General features: G+C 39.3%; 1 protein-coding gene across 1 annotated transcript in view; it reads right to left on the bottom strand.

Moving 5' to 3' along the window:
- The window catches only part of LOC126236097 (myotubularin-related protein 9), a 118,540-nt gene extending 102,229 nt beyond the window's left edge, over nucleotides 1–16,311 (bottom strand). Inside the window, exons 1-2 of the mRNA XM_049945165.1 lie at nucleotides 16,102–16,311; nucleotides 9,047–9,202 (exon numbers count right to left, since the gene is read on the bottom strand). Coding sequence (XP_049801122.1) covers nucleotides 9,047–9,193 — 147 coding nt within the window. The 5' untranslated portion in view covers nucleotides 9,194–9,202; nucleotides 16,102–16,311. The remainder of the gene's footprint in view (nucleotides 1–9,046; nucleotides 9,203–16,101) is intronic.
- Between the last annotated feature and the right edge of the window lie 924 nt (nucleotides 16,312–17,235).

The raw sequence follows: 17,235 nt of genomic DNA, 5'->3' as shown, positions 1-17,235 counted from the left end.
AATGACTCCTTACCTTCTCCCTTAAAACCCACATCCTTTCATCTTTCCCTCTCCTTCCCTCTTTCCCGATGAAGCAACCGTTGGTTGCGAAAGCTTGAATTTTGTGTGTGTATTTGTGTTTGTTTGTGTGCCTATCAACATGCCAACGCTTTCGTTTGGTAAGTTACATCATTTTTGTTTTTAGATACAGTATGTATATAGCTACAGAACATTCCAGTACAATGATTCTTGCCATTTGTGGATACTTCTAGAATGTACTCGAACTGAATATAGAAATTAAAATTTTACAGTTCAGGTGAGTTTTGAACTCACAACCCTCCATGCAACAGTCTAGTATCATAGCCACTACACTACAGCGACTGTGCTACTCAGCTTCTTCTGCAACATTACTCCCTCCTTAACAGAACAGCGTCTTGGTGTTACGTCCTATAGTCCGGGAACGGGTTATCAGTCCCGCATACTCTGACTCCCGAAGACTGATGCTCGACCTGGCAGTGATCTTCTTAGAATATCCCTTGCCGCTACATTCTTCGTCACCTTTCTGCTTGTTGCCTGTCGCTGGAGCTTCAAATTTACCCTGGGTTGCAGGATCCTTATAGGGCTTCATTTGAAGGATGTGGACCGTATCTCTGACCTTTCGTCGTCTTGTGTCGGGGTCAAAATCTTCAACTTCATAAGTAACATCAGTCAACTGTCTTACAACCTTATAAGGTCCAAAGTAGCCCCTGAGGAGCTTGTCAGAGAGACCAACCTTCTGAACAGGAGTGAAGATCCAGACGAGGCACCAGGCTGGTAGACAACAGGACGGTGCCTCGCGTCATAACTTTGGCAATCATTTTCTTGAGCCTGCAGCGTGTGGAGTCGAGCTAACTGCCGAGCTTCCTCAGCTCTGGTTAACGCCTGGCTGATGTAGTTGTCGTCCACGTCATCAGGATGTGACGGAAACACAGTGTCTAAAGTCGTCATCGCCTCACGCCCATGCACCAGGAAAAATGGGGTGAATCCTGTGGTGTCTTGTTTGGTGGTGTTGTAGGCAAACGTCACAAAAGGTTAGCACCTCATCCCAGGTGCTCTGCTCAACAATGATGAACATTGATACCATATCGGCCAAGGTCTTATTAAGGCGTTCAGTAAGCCTGTTAGTGGATGGCAGACAGTCATCATGTGATGAGTAATGCCGCATCGACGGTTTATCTCTGTCACAAAATTCGATTGAAAAACTTTCCCTCGATCTGTAATTAACGACCTTGGGGCACCATGTTTTAATACAATGTCTTCTACGATGAATTTGGCTACCTCAAATACTTCGACTGGTTTCATGGCTTTTGTAATGGCATAGCGTGCCAGATAGTCAATGCAAACAATAATCCATCTATTGCAACTAGTAGACATTGGAAATCGTACGAGGAGGTCAATCCCAAAATGCTGGAAAGGCGTTTCTGCTGGTGGAATTCGTATTAGTCGGCCAGGTGGTTTCTGAGGAACTGCTTTTCTCCTCTGGCACTCTCGACAGTGCGACACATTGTTGCGGGCACTCCTAAATAAACCTGGCCAGAAAAATCTCTTGCAGATTCTATTGTATGTCTTAATAAATCCTAAATGTCCAGCCTCAGCTGTGTCATGGAATTTCTGTAGAACATCTACGCACATGTGTTTGGGAATCACTGGTAGCCACCTCTTTACAAACGGATGAAATTTTTTCTTGCAAAGTAATCCATTAACTACCTTAAATTGCCCTTTCACATCCTCTGACCGATTTAAGGCAATAAGGAAATACAGAAGCATCTGATTCCACCAGTCTGCTTTGACCCATGACATCACAAATATAGCGGAAACAGCCGTACACTATGACTCCAATATGGCACCTACGACGTCATTACGTAAACATGACCACAAACATGAAAATACATTGAAAAACCAACACACACATGTTCCACAAAAACCTAATGAAACTAATGGGACAAGGGTGGGAAATTGGGGGTTTTTGGGTGGGGACAAAGTAAATATTAACAAATTTAGACACACACCACCATACCAAACCACACAAAACAACAAAAGAAACCGACAACACAAAACTCCTTGAATTCCGCTAAACACAATATCCTACGGAATCAGAAACCTATATAGCTCAACAGCAGCTCCCGATCCCACAAATTGGAATAGAGAAGTTCCTTTGACCTATATAGCTCAACAGCAGCTCCCGATCCCACAAATTGGAATTGAACACTTCCCTCAACCTATTTAGGTCATCAGAAACTATCGACACCAAATCATAAAACCCAAAAATACAACCACGTCCACAAATCATCACTACCTAAAAAAAAAACACAACAAACCAACAAAATTGGAATCGAACACTTCCCTTGACCTGTTATTCTTACGACATCTCCACATATAGCCGTCCCTGGCCTGAGAAGCCGGAACTTTAGTAAGCCTCATTTCTTCACAACACACTGAACACTTCACGACTTCATCCAAAAATCTGAATAGTTGAAGAAATTTTATTAGAGACAACGCACTGTCCCCCACGACAACCGAAAACTGTTGACCTTGCCAGTCATATCCATACCTACCAAAGACATAAAAAAAGCAATTTACCAAAACTCACACACGACGAACAGAATAAAACTACAATAATGTCGACATAATAAAACCAAAATCGTTAACTCACTGACAAATATTCCGCTGAAAGCACAGTCACTATCGATACCACACACGTGCAATGCTACCACGCAAATGAACCCCAGATGCCACGTAAAATGCTACCCATAAACACACCACCAGAGGGAACCACCAATCACAACAATACGCTACCTATAAACACGCTACACATGCAAACCAAACCAAAAACATCACCTAACACACAACACATAAACATACCACCAGAGAGCACCACCGATCACACCAAAACGACACCTACAAACACGCCACTCTCACAAACTAAATTCCGCACTGTCGTGACATCACACGCCACAAAGCCAACGGGTGGGATCGGACGCTTCAGTCGACCCCATAATTTGAGATATCTTGGCATCCTCCTTCTGATCAGCAGAAAGATCCTGGAGTGCAGCAAGACAGTCACTATCTTCATCAAAGTCTTGATGGTCTTGCACAGGGTTTCTTGAGAGACAGTCGGTATCTTGGTGTTTTCTTCCACTTTTGTACACTATGGTAATGTCATACTCTTGAAGACGTAGTGCCCACCTGACGAGTCGTCCTGTTGGATCCTTAAGACCTGTCAACCAACAAAGTGAATTATAGTCTGTAACAACTGTGAATACCGTTCCATAGAGATACTGTCGTTTCTCCTGGATGCTGTGCCCTGCACTTTAATTAATCTTCAGCCTTGCACTTCTGTCCTCGTGTGTCACCAAAGTACTTGCGCAGTTCCGCCTGGAATATTCCCCAGCTTGTGAACTTCTCCTCGTTGTTCTCATACCATTGCATGGCAGTGCCCCCCAAGTAGAAAAATGTTAGCCAAACACACGGTGTCATCCCATCTGTTAAATTTGGCTATGGGCTCATATACCTTCAGCCACTTGTTTGGATCTTCGCCATCATCACCAGAGAACCCAGAAGGATGTTTCACGTGGTGGTACACATTTGCTGTCATCGTAACATGCTCTTCTTCTTCTGTCTCTGATAGATTGCGATCTGTTGAAGAGGGCTCGAACTCAGGCTTTTCGCCACGTAAATGGTAGCTCTGTTGTGGATCGATGGGAGCCACTGTGTCATCGATAATGTGCGGTATCACAAGTTCCAATACCCGACACCTCCACCAGAATAATGTCACGTAGAAGGTGTAAGTAGATGAATGACGAACAATAACTTCACTTAATGAAGGTTTATTCAGCACTTGCACTTACAAGAGCATGGAGCGAACTGCCTCTGGCCAGAACGCATACAGTATATATACCGCTACAGAACATTCAAGTACAACGATTCCTGCCATTTGTGGATACTTTTAGAATGTACTCGAACCGAATATAGAAATTAAAATTTTACAGTTCAGGTGAGTTTTGAACTGACAACCCTCCATGCAACAGTCTAGTATCATAGCCACTATACTACAGCGACTGTGCTACTCAGCTTCTTCTGCGACAATATGTTTGAAAAATCAGTGGAATATTTCTCTGCTGTATGTTGCTACACAATCCATCTGCACGAGCACACTGAGTAATTGGATCAATGTTCTTTAATTAAATCATGGGAGAAGGTAGGTGGGCCAATGTTTAATAATATATTGAATGTATGCCTCTTTTTAATAAACATTGCTCCAACTACCTTCTCCCATGATTGAATTAAAATACATTGATCCACTTATTCAAAGTGGTGGCTTTTGCTGACTTAAGAGTCATTTCACCATCACATTTGAGACATCTTTGTTTCTCTGCAATTAATCCATGAAACATGCACCAATAGAAGACGTTGCTGTGCAGAACCAAATCACTTAAATCAGTCCACTTTATAGCAATCACTGCCACAATCACAAAATATTTATCTCCAAACTCATTAATACACTGAAAACCAGCAAATAAGACAATGGTTTCAATTTTGGCTCTGCAAATACATTGCCTCTCATTCGTTGTGTCAAAGAATCATACAGCTGCCTACGTGAAACTAACATATTGCCAACAGACAAGCAGTAGATAAGCACCCCTGTGACTGTTGCTGGCCCTGATATAGACTTTAGCCACTAGATTACAAACCCTCAAAGACTGCAACAACAAACTTTCTTATCATTTTATCAATTTGCTAATTTAAAAATTGTCTCTTTGGATTATCAGAGAACATAATAGATCAGTAACAAAGTATGGCATTAATAGAAACAATCTGTGAGAAGGTTCAAACTTTTTCTCTTTCAAGAACTATCATATGTGTTCAACAGAATACAGATTTTTGGAACTTCTTAGGGAGAAGGTATAACAGTGTACTTCACTTAAACACAAAAAAAAATTGAGGAAAGGCAATCATTTACCTGTTGCTGATTCAGGGGTGGTCCACAGAACATACCAGCATGCAGGTATTACAAGTGATTGAATTACCGATCTCCTTCTATTGTAAGCACTTGTGCATACATCCGCGGGTGGGGGGGGGGGGGGGGGGGCAAGGTGTGTTTTGTATGGGAAAGGAGATGCATGGTAAAGGGAAAACAGCTGACTCTCAGCAAAAGCAGTAAGAGGTGGATTGAAACGGTGGCCTTCACAAAACTTCACCAAGATTTGAAGCAAATCATTTTCTTTAAAAGATGGCATATGGCTGGGAATTCCTAAATGTCAAAAATAAATTTTATAGATGTGAGTATCCAATGTGATGGTTATCTAAAAACAAAGATGATGTAACTTACCAAACGAAAGCGTTGGTATGTTGACAGAGACAGAGACAATAACAAACACAAAATTCAAGCTTTTGCAACCCACGGCTGCTTCATCAGGAAAGAGGGAAGGAGAGAGAAAGACGAAAGGATGTGGGTTTTAAGGGAGAGGGTAAGAAGCCATTCCAATCCCGGGAGCGGAAAGACTTACCTTAGGGGGAAAAAAGGACAGGTATACACTCACACACACACACACACACACACACACACATACAGACACAGGCAGACATGGTCTTTACATGTCTGCCAGTGTCTGTACATGTGTGGATTAATGTGTGTGTGTGTGTGTGTGTGTGTGTGTGTGTGTGTGTGTGTGTATACCTGTCCTTTTTTCCCCCAAGGTAAGTCTTTCCGCTCCCGGGATTGGAATGACTCCTTACCCTCTCCCTTAAAACCCACATCCTTTCGTCTTTCCCTCTCCTTTCCTCTTTGCTGATGAAGCAACCGTGGGTTGCGAAAGCTTGAATTTTGTGTGTGTGTGTTTGTGTTTGTTCTTGTCTCTATCAATGCACCAACGCTTTCATTTGGTAAGTTACATCATCTTTATTGTTAGATATATTTTTCCCATGTGGAATGTTTCCCTCTATTATATTCATATCATCAATGTGATGGTAGTGTGATTTCATGGATGTGAATCCTCAATATGTTTTGTTAGTGACTGCACCCTGTTGCAAAGTGATATATTCATTCTCAAATCACCTCAACATGTTCCGAATAGTCTTTAAAATTATAGGAGATGCCTTGACAGACAGGACTGACTTGAGCAATGAATAGAAATAGTGGTAAAACAATCCCTAAGGAAGCCCCGGGAAAAAGAATTTCACAATTAAATAACAGTTAACAAAATAATCAGAAATACTAGAAATCATACACAAAAAAACAATGATAATGAAGAATACACAAAAAAAGGTGAGGAAGGTAGTCTGATAACACAATCAACAGCTCAAACAAATTCTTATCTATGATCTATTGCCTGTCAACAGCTTGTTATCAACAATTTTCTTGAATCTGAAAGCGAGTACAATGTTACTTTTGAATAATTTTCTTTGAAATGCTCCTGATTCTGCATATGGAATGATTTACTTCTTCTCCTCTTCGATGCATGTGCAGGTGTGTGTTTTCTTTTCTTTCTCCTACTGAGTAGTATATGAAAAATTCAGTTTGAGATTCAAACATATTTTTATGTCTCTGCAGATTAGCCTGTTTGTAATCAGCAGTCAATCACAATTGAAAAAACAGTAACTTTAACAACATTTATGTTGACAACACAATGGAAACCTTGTGTCATAGCTTGCAGTATGTGCTTTGACAGTTTGATGATGACCACTGGTTCTCAAACAGTTAACTACACTTCAAAAATCTCTTGTGATAAAGTCAAAAATGAAATAAAAGAATATTCATAAATACAATAGTAGAAGAAGTAATGACTCATACTATCCATCAGTCAGTGACCCGAAGCAGAGCTTTTGGTCAAAATCTTAAATTTTTAACAGTCTTTTCATTGTGCCTGTCTGCGACTCAGCACCACCTTTATGTGGTGAGTAGCAATGAATCCATTTCAATATTGTTGTTATTCCATCCTGGACTTTCCATTGTCAGAAATGAGTGAGGTATTCAGCCATAAACAACTTAGACTTGTCACCCAGTGATGTAAAGGAGGACTTAAAGATACCAAAATTAAGTTCAAACACAAACCGAAATAACATCTGTTTGATAACTTCCCCTATTCCACAGAAGACTTACTGAATATGTAGAGTGAGTGAGTGTGTGTGTGTGTGTGTGTGTGTGTGTGTGTGTGTGTGTGTGTGTGTGTTTTACAAGTATTTGTCTGCAAAGATATAGTGGACTCATTTTGAGAGGGAGGCGCAGTACAAAAGTGCATAGCTCTTATCATATACTTTTAAAGTAATGGCACCAATGTATTATTTAGCAACAAAAACTAGAAATTGAATACTATTCATATTTGATATGCAAGTATATATATATATACTGCACATGAAAAAAACTCTTAAATTGTGTAGTACATAGTAATTCTGGTTTTCTGTACAGAATCCTGCAGCACATGCAACCAACACCCATCACTCTTTGTGCTAAAGAGTCAACTGGAGGTTGCAGTGCCACCTGTCGGCTTTGACCTGTAGTATTCCTATGTTATGTTGTGTGACACCATGGTGGCGCATTGTATATGGAATGGATCATGTTTTCAGAAGGCATGTTGGAGTAAGCATTTCTAAATGGTTTGTAAGTGGTGTTTATGATTCACTGGACTCGGTGAATACTGTTTGCGAGGGTAATATTGGAAGAGTTTATAGAGGAGGTGTGAGATGGACCAAAGTTGCTGCATCTTGAGCCACGGACTCGTATATGTGGTGTTGTTGGCAGGACAACTTATGACATTCTATCTGAAGGGTTCCTGGATTAAGAAGTCTAGGCTTGCATTCAATACATTGTGTTATTCGCATTATTTTTGCTATCAGTAGATAGCTAGATCTGTCTCTCAGCTGACTTTGGTACGTATGTGTTCATGATATTATTGTAGCCTGTGTGTTTATGTCCAATGTGTGTTCCTTTTACATTGAAATTGGTGTTAATGTAGTTTTTTTTATGAACTTTTGGGTTATGTTGTTAGTTGTTGGTAATTATGTTGGATTGCAATTGGTAGATACTGTGTTTATTTTACCTACATTGGTGAGGTTTGGTTTTTGATATTATTTATATGAGAAAGTTTTGGTTTTCTGGTACCAAGTACTTCACGCTACATAGATGCTATATAGACGCTTCATGCTATATAGATCAAGTGAAGTGCAGATACTGGATGTTTTACGTTGTGTGTGATTTTGTGGTAATGTGGATTTTGTTTAAGTTACCAAAGTCAAGTGAAATTTCTGGTACTAAGTTTTAGATATATGTGTGCCTTTGTGGTATTGAGGACTTTGTTTGAGCTATATAGGTCATGCGAAATTTCCAATATCAGGTAATTTTCAGATCTCTTTTAATGGGGTTTTCTTAATCGCTGAGGATTTTGTCTGCTTGATTCTTGCTTTAGTATTTGTTTTGGTAAGTCTTCATTATTAGGATTGTCATATGCTTTGTTTGTCCCTGCTCAAAAACCCCTAATTCCACAGTTGTCCCATTAGTTTAATCATATTTCAGCAATTAAATATTTCTCATACTATTTGCGTCTTTTCATATGTGTAATGAGTAGTGTCATCATCATCATCATGTTGTGTATGCTTGAAATAGGGGTGTTTTCCATCTTGATGATGTAATGGATCAAAGCTGATTCATGGTAATGCAATCTTCGGTTTTGCCATACTAACTTATCCCGTTTCCTATTCACAAATCCTTTTGGTAGTTCCTATTTCTGCACCACAAGACAAGTGATGCAAGTTATAAATGTCAATTATTTGAAATATTTGTACTATTGCTTCACTATAAGAGAAAAGCCAGCAGCTTGCTAGTGCTGTCAAAGTAATCATTAAACTAGACAATGATTTTCAACTTGCTGAACTATAGTCAAACTGTGTGTTTTAATTATAACAAATACAAATAATGTTTCATCACTCATGAACTGTACAGTATCCTGATTTTTGATTCACCCAAATTTTCTAATTATGAAATTTCTAATACTGGCTAGACTAGAAGTAATTGACAAGTAAGATAATGCCATACCCATAATTCTTCCACGCCTTCTTTTCGTGAGGAAAGTATCATATGATGACCAGTAATACACAGAGTTCCATCGACAGGTGCTTGAAATGGTGCACGCATTACCACACCATCCAGTTTTGGCACCAGAATCAACTCGGCGAATTCCATCTCTCCTGTCTTTCAAGAAGAAATAATACAATACATATTGCTCATCATATATAAGACTACTGCATAAGAATAAAAGTGCTGACTAGCATTGATTTTTTTAATTGATTCAGCTGAATTACTCACAAAAGAATGGACTCAGTGAACATAAAATATACTAATAACATCAATAAAATAAAATGCAAATTACAGCTACAAAAAAGTTTTAATTGAGGTCTAACATGGAGTCTGAACACTTAGTGTCAGAGTGCAAATGCCACACTGATGCTGAATGCTGCTAATGAGAGTGTAAACTACCTCTACTGGTATCTGTACAAGTTGTCTGCAATAAAAATTTATAGTTCTTGCAGGATTTGTGTTTATGATTGATGATATGTCTGTCCTGATAGATACTCCAGTCTTTGAATATTGTGCTCTTGCATTTACTGACTAACTAGACTCATCTGTGTGAGTTGTCTTAATGTTATCACGAACTATGTTTCCTTCTCTCTACTGTGCAAAGGATGTATCACAATGATCCAGGAGCCCTAAGGCAGTCACAGATTCCATGGGGGCATCACCTGCTTTGTATGGCCAGCTAGAGATTTATTCTTCTCTATACAATCATGTTTGTTCCTCCACAGCAGATTTCAGTGATTCTGGAAACACAGCAATATGTACTCACTTCTCTTTAGGTCAGTGCAGTTTAAGAATCACTGATACTGGAAAGTTAAGGCTCATATTCAAAAGGAATTGGTTGATATGAAAGTAACTGGTTGATATGCTTTGTGAAACCAATCGAAAAGCACATAGTCTTCCCTGAAGGCTCTGCTCTTTATGATGCCTACAAATATCACTTCCAGTTACAATAATAGCACAGAATGAGATTTTCACTCTGCAGCAGAGCGTGCACTGATATGAAACTTCCTGGTAGATTAAAACTGTGTGCCAGACCGAGACTCGAACTCAAGGTCCCGAGTTCGAGTCTCTGTCTGGCACACAGTTTTAATCTGCCAGGAAGTTTCAATAATAGCACAACTTTTACTGCCAACTCCTGCAGGAATACAACACTGTGCAAATTTCAAAATAATCTGGGTTGAAGATTCCATCACAACAATCAATTTTTAGTCTATGGAAGCATGACATGGAGGACTGGTTTAGCCACAATCTACAACTGATAGCTGGGAAAGACTTTATGATAAGCTGTAACTGGTTATAATACTATCTGGATAATCTGAGCTGGAAATATTACAATAAAATAATTGCACATGAAACTGAATGATCAGAGAGGCTCAATTATAGGCAAAGTAAATGGTAGACTATTGGGAAAATACAATCAATCTACAAAGAAGTTTGATTACAAAACCCTTGGGCAGCCATCCTAGAATATTTTCAGTTGTGTGAAATTTACACCAAATGGGGCTAACAGGTGATACTGACACATGTAAAGAAAGAAAGTACTAAATGTCATACGGTGATTTGACTCGAGGAAGAGCATCACAAAAATACTGACAAATCTGGATTGGCTGACGCTAAAAGACACAGAATTCCATAAAGACCTACTTAAAAAGTTTCAACAACCTATATTAAATGAAGAATCTAGAAATATACAACCCCACCCTACACCCAAGCATTGCTCCTGCAGGGAACATGAAGATGAGAAATGTGGAAAGTACCCTCTGCCACGAACTTCCGAATGGATGTAGATGTAAAGTATGCTGAGGTATGAGTTCAATAGGCATTCTCAAACCCCCAATCCCCCATTTGTTTCAGCAATACTACACTGAGGCTCTTTCAGCGACAACTAAGAAGAATTTTTTCAAGTATCGTTACTATTAGCTTTTATGTTTCATTTTGAATGAGATGCATTTTAAATAACTTCAATTTTCAAGAATGAGATTTTCACTCTGCAGCGGAGTGCGCGCTGATATTAAACTTCCTGGCAGATTAAAACTGTGTGCCCGACCGAGACTCGAACTCGGGACCTTTGCCTTTCGCGGGCAAGTGCTCTACCATCTGAGCTACCAAAGCACGACTCACACTTCCAAACTTGGAAGGTAGGAGACGAGATACTGGCAGAAGTAAAGCTGTGAGTACAGGGCATGAGTCGTGCTTCGGTAGCTCAGATGGTAGAGCACTTGCCCGCGAAAGGCAAAGGTCCCGAGTTCGAGTCTCGGTCGGGCACACAGTTTCAATTTTCAAAATCAAATTATCTCCTAAAGTTAAAGGAAGAAGAAACTTAATCGCAGACACATTATGAATACTAATATTGTTAAAAGACATCATCAGGTGGTGGTATTGGAGGAGAAATTGCAACAAGTGACAAGGAAGGACACAAGGTGCACTCAGTGTGTACGCCTGGGGGCCTCATTCTACATGTTGAAGAGGGTATTCTGGCAGTCACTGAGTGAACAAAGTATAACTAACTGCAGACTGTGGTACCCGTTGGAACAAATTATGCCTGTTGTTTAGGCTCTGAGGTCACACATGGATCTTTCCAGCGACTGACAGAGAAAGTTAAGAAGATCAGCCTTGCCCATACAGTTTGAATAAAGCTCACAATTTACAGCTTTGTCCCCAGAACTGATCATGGCCCCTTGATTCTGAGTCGAGTGGAAGGATTGAACCAAAGATTTCCAAGCTTCTGAGACAAGCTAACCTGAGACTTCCTGGACTTGCGTCATAGGTTTGAGAACTGTAGGGTCCCCCTAAATACATCAGGAGTGCATTACACATCAGAGGCTGCTACCCAGATAGGTGAATGTTTGTGGGACATAAAGGTTTTTTTTTTTTTTAGATTGTGTGTCCCTCCATCCAATACAGACGACAGTAGCTGTAGGGATCCCAGAAGTATCAGTGTAATATCGAAAGAAATGGTGAGAGTATTGAAACCCTAGTGGTTACCTGCCAAGACATTTGCAACAATGTGCCAGAGTTCAAAATGCTCCTGAAAAGCAGTAAAGGTCACATAGAACTAGGTACAGAAACCTGGCATTGATAGCTGTCAGATTTCTGGGAAAAATTTAAGTGTACATAGAAAGGATAGGCTAATGCAAAATAAAGGACATGTACTGGTCACAGTAGACAAGAAACAAGAGCCATAGTTACTCTACATGCTCCTGAGCATGCACAGGTAACTATGGCTCATGTTTAAAGGAACAGTTGAGAATGCATTGGATATATGTGCACCCAGTAGAACAGTTCATAATGGGAGAGACCCACCATGGCATACAGGCACATTACTTCTATAGAAACGGAGAATATTGCATAATAGGTGTGAAACAAAACATAGGGTTAAAGATAGATAGGTGCTGAAAGAAACACATTTGGTTGTTGAGAAAGCAATGTGAGAAGCCTTCAATGATGCCTGTAGCAGAATATTGTCAAACAACACTTCACAAAACCCAAATAAATTGTGATCATGTGTAAAGGCTGCTAGTGGGACCAAAGTTACTGTTCAAGCACTAGTGAACGAGACAGGAACTGAAAAGGAGGGTAGCAAAGCAAAAGCTGAAGTGCTTCACTCCATTTTCAAATGTTCCTTTACAAAGAAAAACCCAGGAGAATTGCTCCAGTTGTGTCCACTTACCACTGAACAGATGAGTGAAAGCAGTAATAGTGTCAGCAGTGTTGAGGAACAGCTGGAACATTTACAATTGAGCAAAGCTCCAGAGCCTGATGTAATCCCTGTCAGGTCCTATACTTAATTTTCAGCTAATTTAGTCCTTCTTCTAACTATAATCTATCAAAGATGCCTTGAACAAGAAACTGTGCCCAGTAGTTGGAAGAAAGCACAGGGCATACCCATCTACATGAAAGGTAGTAGAAGAGATCCGCAAAAAATTAACCATCCAGTATCTTTGACACCGATTTGTTGTAGAATTTTAGAATATATTTAGAACTCAAACATTACAAGTTATCTTGAACAGAATGACCTCCTCCATGATAACCAGCAAGGATTCCAAAAAAATAGATCACATGAAACCCAACATGACCTACTGAAAGCTTTGAATCAAGAAGTCGGGGAGATGCAGTGTTCCTCAATTTCCAAAAAGCATTTGACTCAGTACTACACCTATGCTTGTTGTCAAAAGTTCGATCATATGGGTATCAAGTGAAATTTGTGACTGGATTGAGGACTTTTTGGTAGGAAGGGCGCAACACATTATCTTGGTTGGATGGCAATCATCAGATGTAAAAATATAGCAATCATCAGATGTAAAAGTAACTTTGGGTGTGCCCCAGGGAAGTGTGTTGGGACTCTTGCTGTTCATGTTATATATTAATGATTTTGTTACAATATTAGAAGTAACCTCAGACTTTTTGCAGATGATGCAGTTAACAACAAAGAAATGCTGTCAAAAAAAGCTGTATAAGTATTCAGTCAAATCTTGATAAGATTTCAAAGTAGTACAAAGAATAGCAACTTGCTTTAAATGTTCAGGTACATAGAATTGTATACTTAATAAAATGAAAAATCATAGTGCCCTGTGATTATAATATCAGTGAGCCAAAGCTGTAATCAGTCAACTCATACAAATACCTGAATGCAACACTTTTTAGGGATATGAACTGGAATGATCACATAGGTTTTATTGTGGGTAAAGCAGTTGGTAGACCTTGGTTTATTGGTAGAATACTGGGGAAGTACAATCAGTCTACAAAGAAGATTGCTTACAAATTATTTGTGCGACCAATTCTAGAATATTGCTAAAGTGTGTGGGACCCGTGCCAAACAGGGCTAATGGGGGATATTGAATGTATAGAGAAAGGGCAGCACCAATGGTCACCTGTGGGAATGTTACAGGGATGCTGAAGAACATGAGCTGACAGACACTCGAAGATAGATGTAAATTATCCAAAGAAAGTCTACTAACAAAGTTTTGAAGAACCAGCATTAAATGATTACTCTAGGAATATACTGTAACCCCCTATATATCGCTCACATAGAGATTGTGAGGATAAGCTTGGAGTAATTACTGCATGCAAAGAGGCATTCAAAGATCAGTCTTCCTCTGCTCCAGCCATGAACGGAATTGGAAGAAACCTAATAACTGGTACAACGGGACTTACCCTCTGCCTCTCTTATTTCCCTGGATAGATAAAAAATCTACTCACCAAGTGGTGACAGAACACACACATAAAAGACTATTGTGATTGTCCAGCTCTGAAAGCTTGCCAATCACAACAGTCTTCTATGTGTGTGTTCTGCCGCCACTTGGTGAGTAGATTTTTTAACTAGCCAGTTCAATAATTTTATCAATAATTGATTGTTTTGTTGTTATACATCAATACTCTGTAATCCATGACAGTTTACAGAGCATAGATTTAAATGTAGTATATGGTTGAGATTTTTTTAAAAGCTTTTCTGTCACTAGTTCCTTATTTATTACCACAAGTCTGAGTGAACTCTAATAGATATGCCATCACAGGAAACTCAAATGCAACACTAAGAATCAAATTTGGGTCTCATATGTGTTAGTCACACTGACTATTCGGATGATGGGAACTGGGCTGGATTCAATACCACCTAAGAAAATAAAATATATGAAGATTTATTGATTTCTGTTCAGATATTTCTTTCCTATAAATTAAGGCTGTTATCAACGCTAAGTTTAATTTGAAGCTTGGTTAGACGAGGCATGTTGTCCCCTTCCTCCAAGCATTGAAATGACATGCCAGTCAGTAACAGAGAGACCTACAATTTAATGTGCATTCGAAATGTGGTGTAACTCAACATTTTAACATTAACAAGCACTGCCAGAGGTCAAAGAAGTGAAATGTGACTGATAAAGATCCTAGGACAGAGTGGAAATCAGAAGTGAGGGCTTTGGATTTTGTAGTGTGATATTTTATTACTGAGCCACACTTCATTCCCACATAGGCCTAATTTAAATAATGATTTTCTACATATATTTCCGAGGTACACACCGTTTTTAACTTAGCACCTGAAAGGGAAAGACAAGCAATGCTATTTTAGGCCCATACATTAAAGAGGTACATATGTTTTTATACATGTAACCAATTTCTTATTCATCAAGCAATGCTTTCAAAATATTCTCATGAAATATCAGCAAATCATGTTTCAACAGTTTTCTTTATACTGTACTTTAGTCATCAATGAAAGACGCTGCACATGGTACAGCTACTCACATAGTTGCAATTTTCACCTTTATTGGTGTTTCCTCCATGTATCATATTATACAAAATTAAATGTACCAGAGATTTATTATAAATAAGTGGTTAATTATTTAATTCTTCCCAAATGATACAGTTTTAACTTTTAAACTAATGCCCCCATGTGGTATAACCAAGGTATTGAATAAGTTTTCATTACTGCTCTACTACTTTACACCCAAAACCAGTCATATTCCCATTCCTGGCCCGAGAAATAAACATTTCCTTCCTTGTATAAGATATGATTTTTGCAGTTATATTTACATACCAGCAACCTGGGCAGTATTCGAATCGTACTGCTAATAATTTTCAAACTTTACTGTCATCAATTCCCTCAGTCGACATAGTCGAGATAACCGAAGAAAGGAATGTAAGATTTCGTAACACGCAGTTACTCTCGTTAACATGTGCGAAGATGTGCAACAATCCACGATTGAAAAGGGGGGGGGGGCATGAACTGTTTTCCTTAAAAAGTGTGTGCACAGTGTCAGTTGGAGGACAGGTCATGGATTTGCTGAAACACCCGTCCTTACATGTACTCATTTGGAGAAAACACATCCAACTTTGTCAGGAATATTAAGAACTACGGCTCGGGTATTCCTGAACGCAAATATAGTGCAACTACTTTGCCGTTCCCTCGGAGGAAAGAAATCAATCTACAACGAAAACTAAAAGCTAATAGGATCAACATCTGAATAAAACGCATTATTAGGTTCAGCAAGTCATTATGTTGGGCATAATCACATGCTGCTTACTTTTGTGAACAAAAGACAATGTATTGTTAGATATCCCCAATTGAATTCAGGTATCTTCTTTCTTCGCCATTAATTGACATGTAACCTATAAAAACTTTTATTTTTCTTAAAACACAATGTCGCCTAATGCCCCACAAGTAAACAGATTTCCATTTTGCAAATTTTCAGTGCGTCGTCGGCAACACAGTACCATCTGTCAAACTTACAAATCAAAGATACTTACCTAGTCGTACAATACATCTTTGGCTGTCGATATAATGGTCTCTACAACGACTGAGCGCCACGGCGTGCACCGCACACAACTCCAAAACAGTGCGGCTGGCATTAGGCTGAAATCGGAAATCGTTGGCTGGATTGAAACCAAATGAAATCGTGGTGGTTCTGTGGTTAGTGACCTGCAGTGGTAGAGTATGAGTAGTGAATACGCGTCCTGTTGTGTGCAAATATTTTTTTTTATCATTTTCGCATTTGTAACACATTATGGGCCTTTCTTATTCCTGTAACAGAAGTATGTTCTGCAATATTCAATTCTATTTACATATAGGGGCATGCTGCCTAAGTAATAAGTTTGTAAATCTCTTCCCTGACACTTAATGTAGTGAATAAAGCGATCAGACTACGTTTCTATAACAACTTGTTCTTCTCTTTCGAAAATATTAAAACTTTAAGTTAGTAACAAACAAAGTGTAATTATTATTCCAAAGAGCAAACAACATAAAAGTAGTCTCTTACTTATAGAATACAAAAATCACTTTGCAGGTTTCTTTCCAGTGAAAACTCCCAGGCAGCCCCCCCGCATTAGAACGGAACTCTCATAATACACAGCTATTTGAAATACATTCATTGTCTTGCCCTGTTATGAATTACTGGAGTCTCTGTTGACAGGTGATGGCTTTTCTGGAGGGGTGATAGCTACGTTTCCTCTGCTTGCTCCTCTCCTTTTGCTCCCTGTTCAGGTGTAGCAGGCGATGGCACCATCTGATCCTCTTGAACTACCTCATCATCTTATGTGAGGATATCAGATGGTTTCACTCGTTTTATTGACACTGCCTGTTGCTTGCTGTTAATGTTGCAAGTATGGTGGTTGCAAAAGGGGGTTTAGGATATCTGCCAGTTGCATAACATGTGAGCATG

Source organism: Schistocerca nitens, chromosome 2 (genome assembly GCF_023898315.1).
Source record: "Schistocerca nitens isolate TAMUIC-IGC-003100 chromosome 2, iqSchNite1.1, whole genome shotgun sequence".
Lineage (NCBI taxonomy): Eukaryota > Metazoa > Arthropoda > Insecta > Orthoptera > Acrididae > Schistocerca > Schistocerca nitens.
Note: the sequence above shows the minus strand (reverse complement) of the source record. Positions and strands in the feature narration are given on the sequence as shown.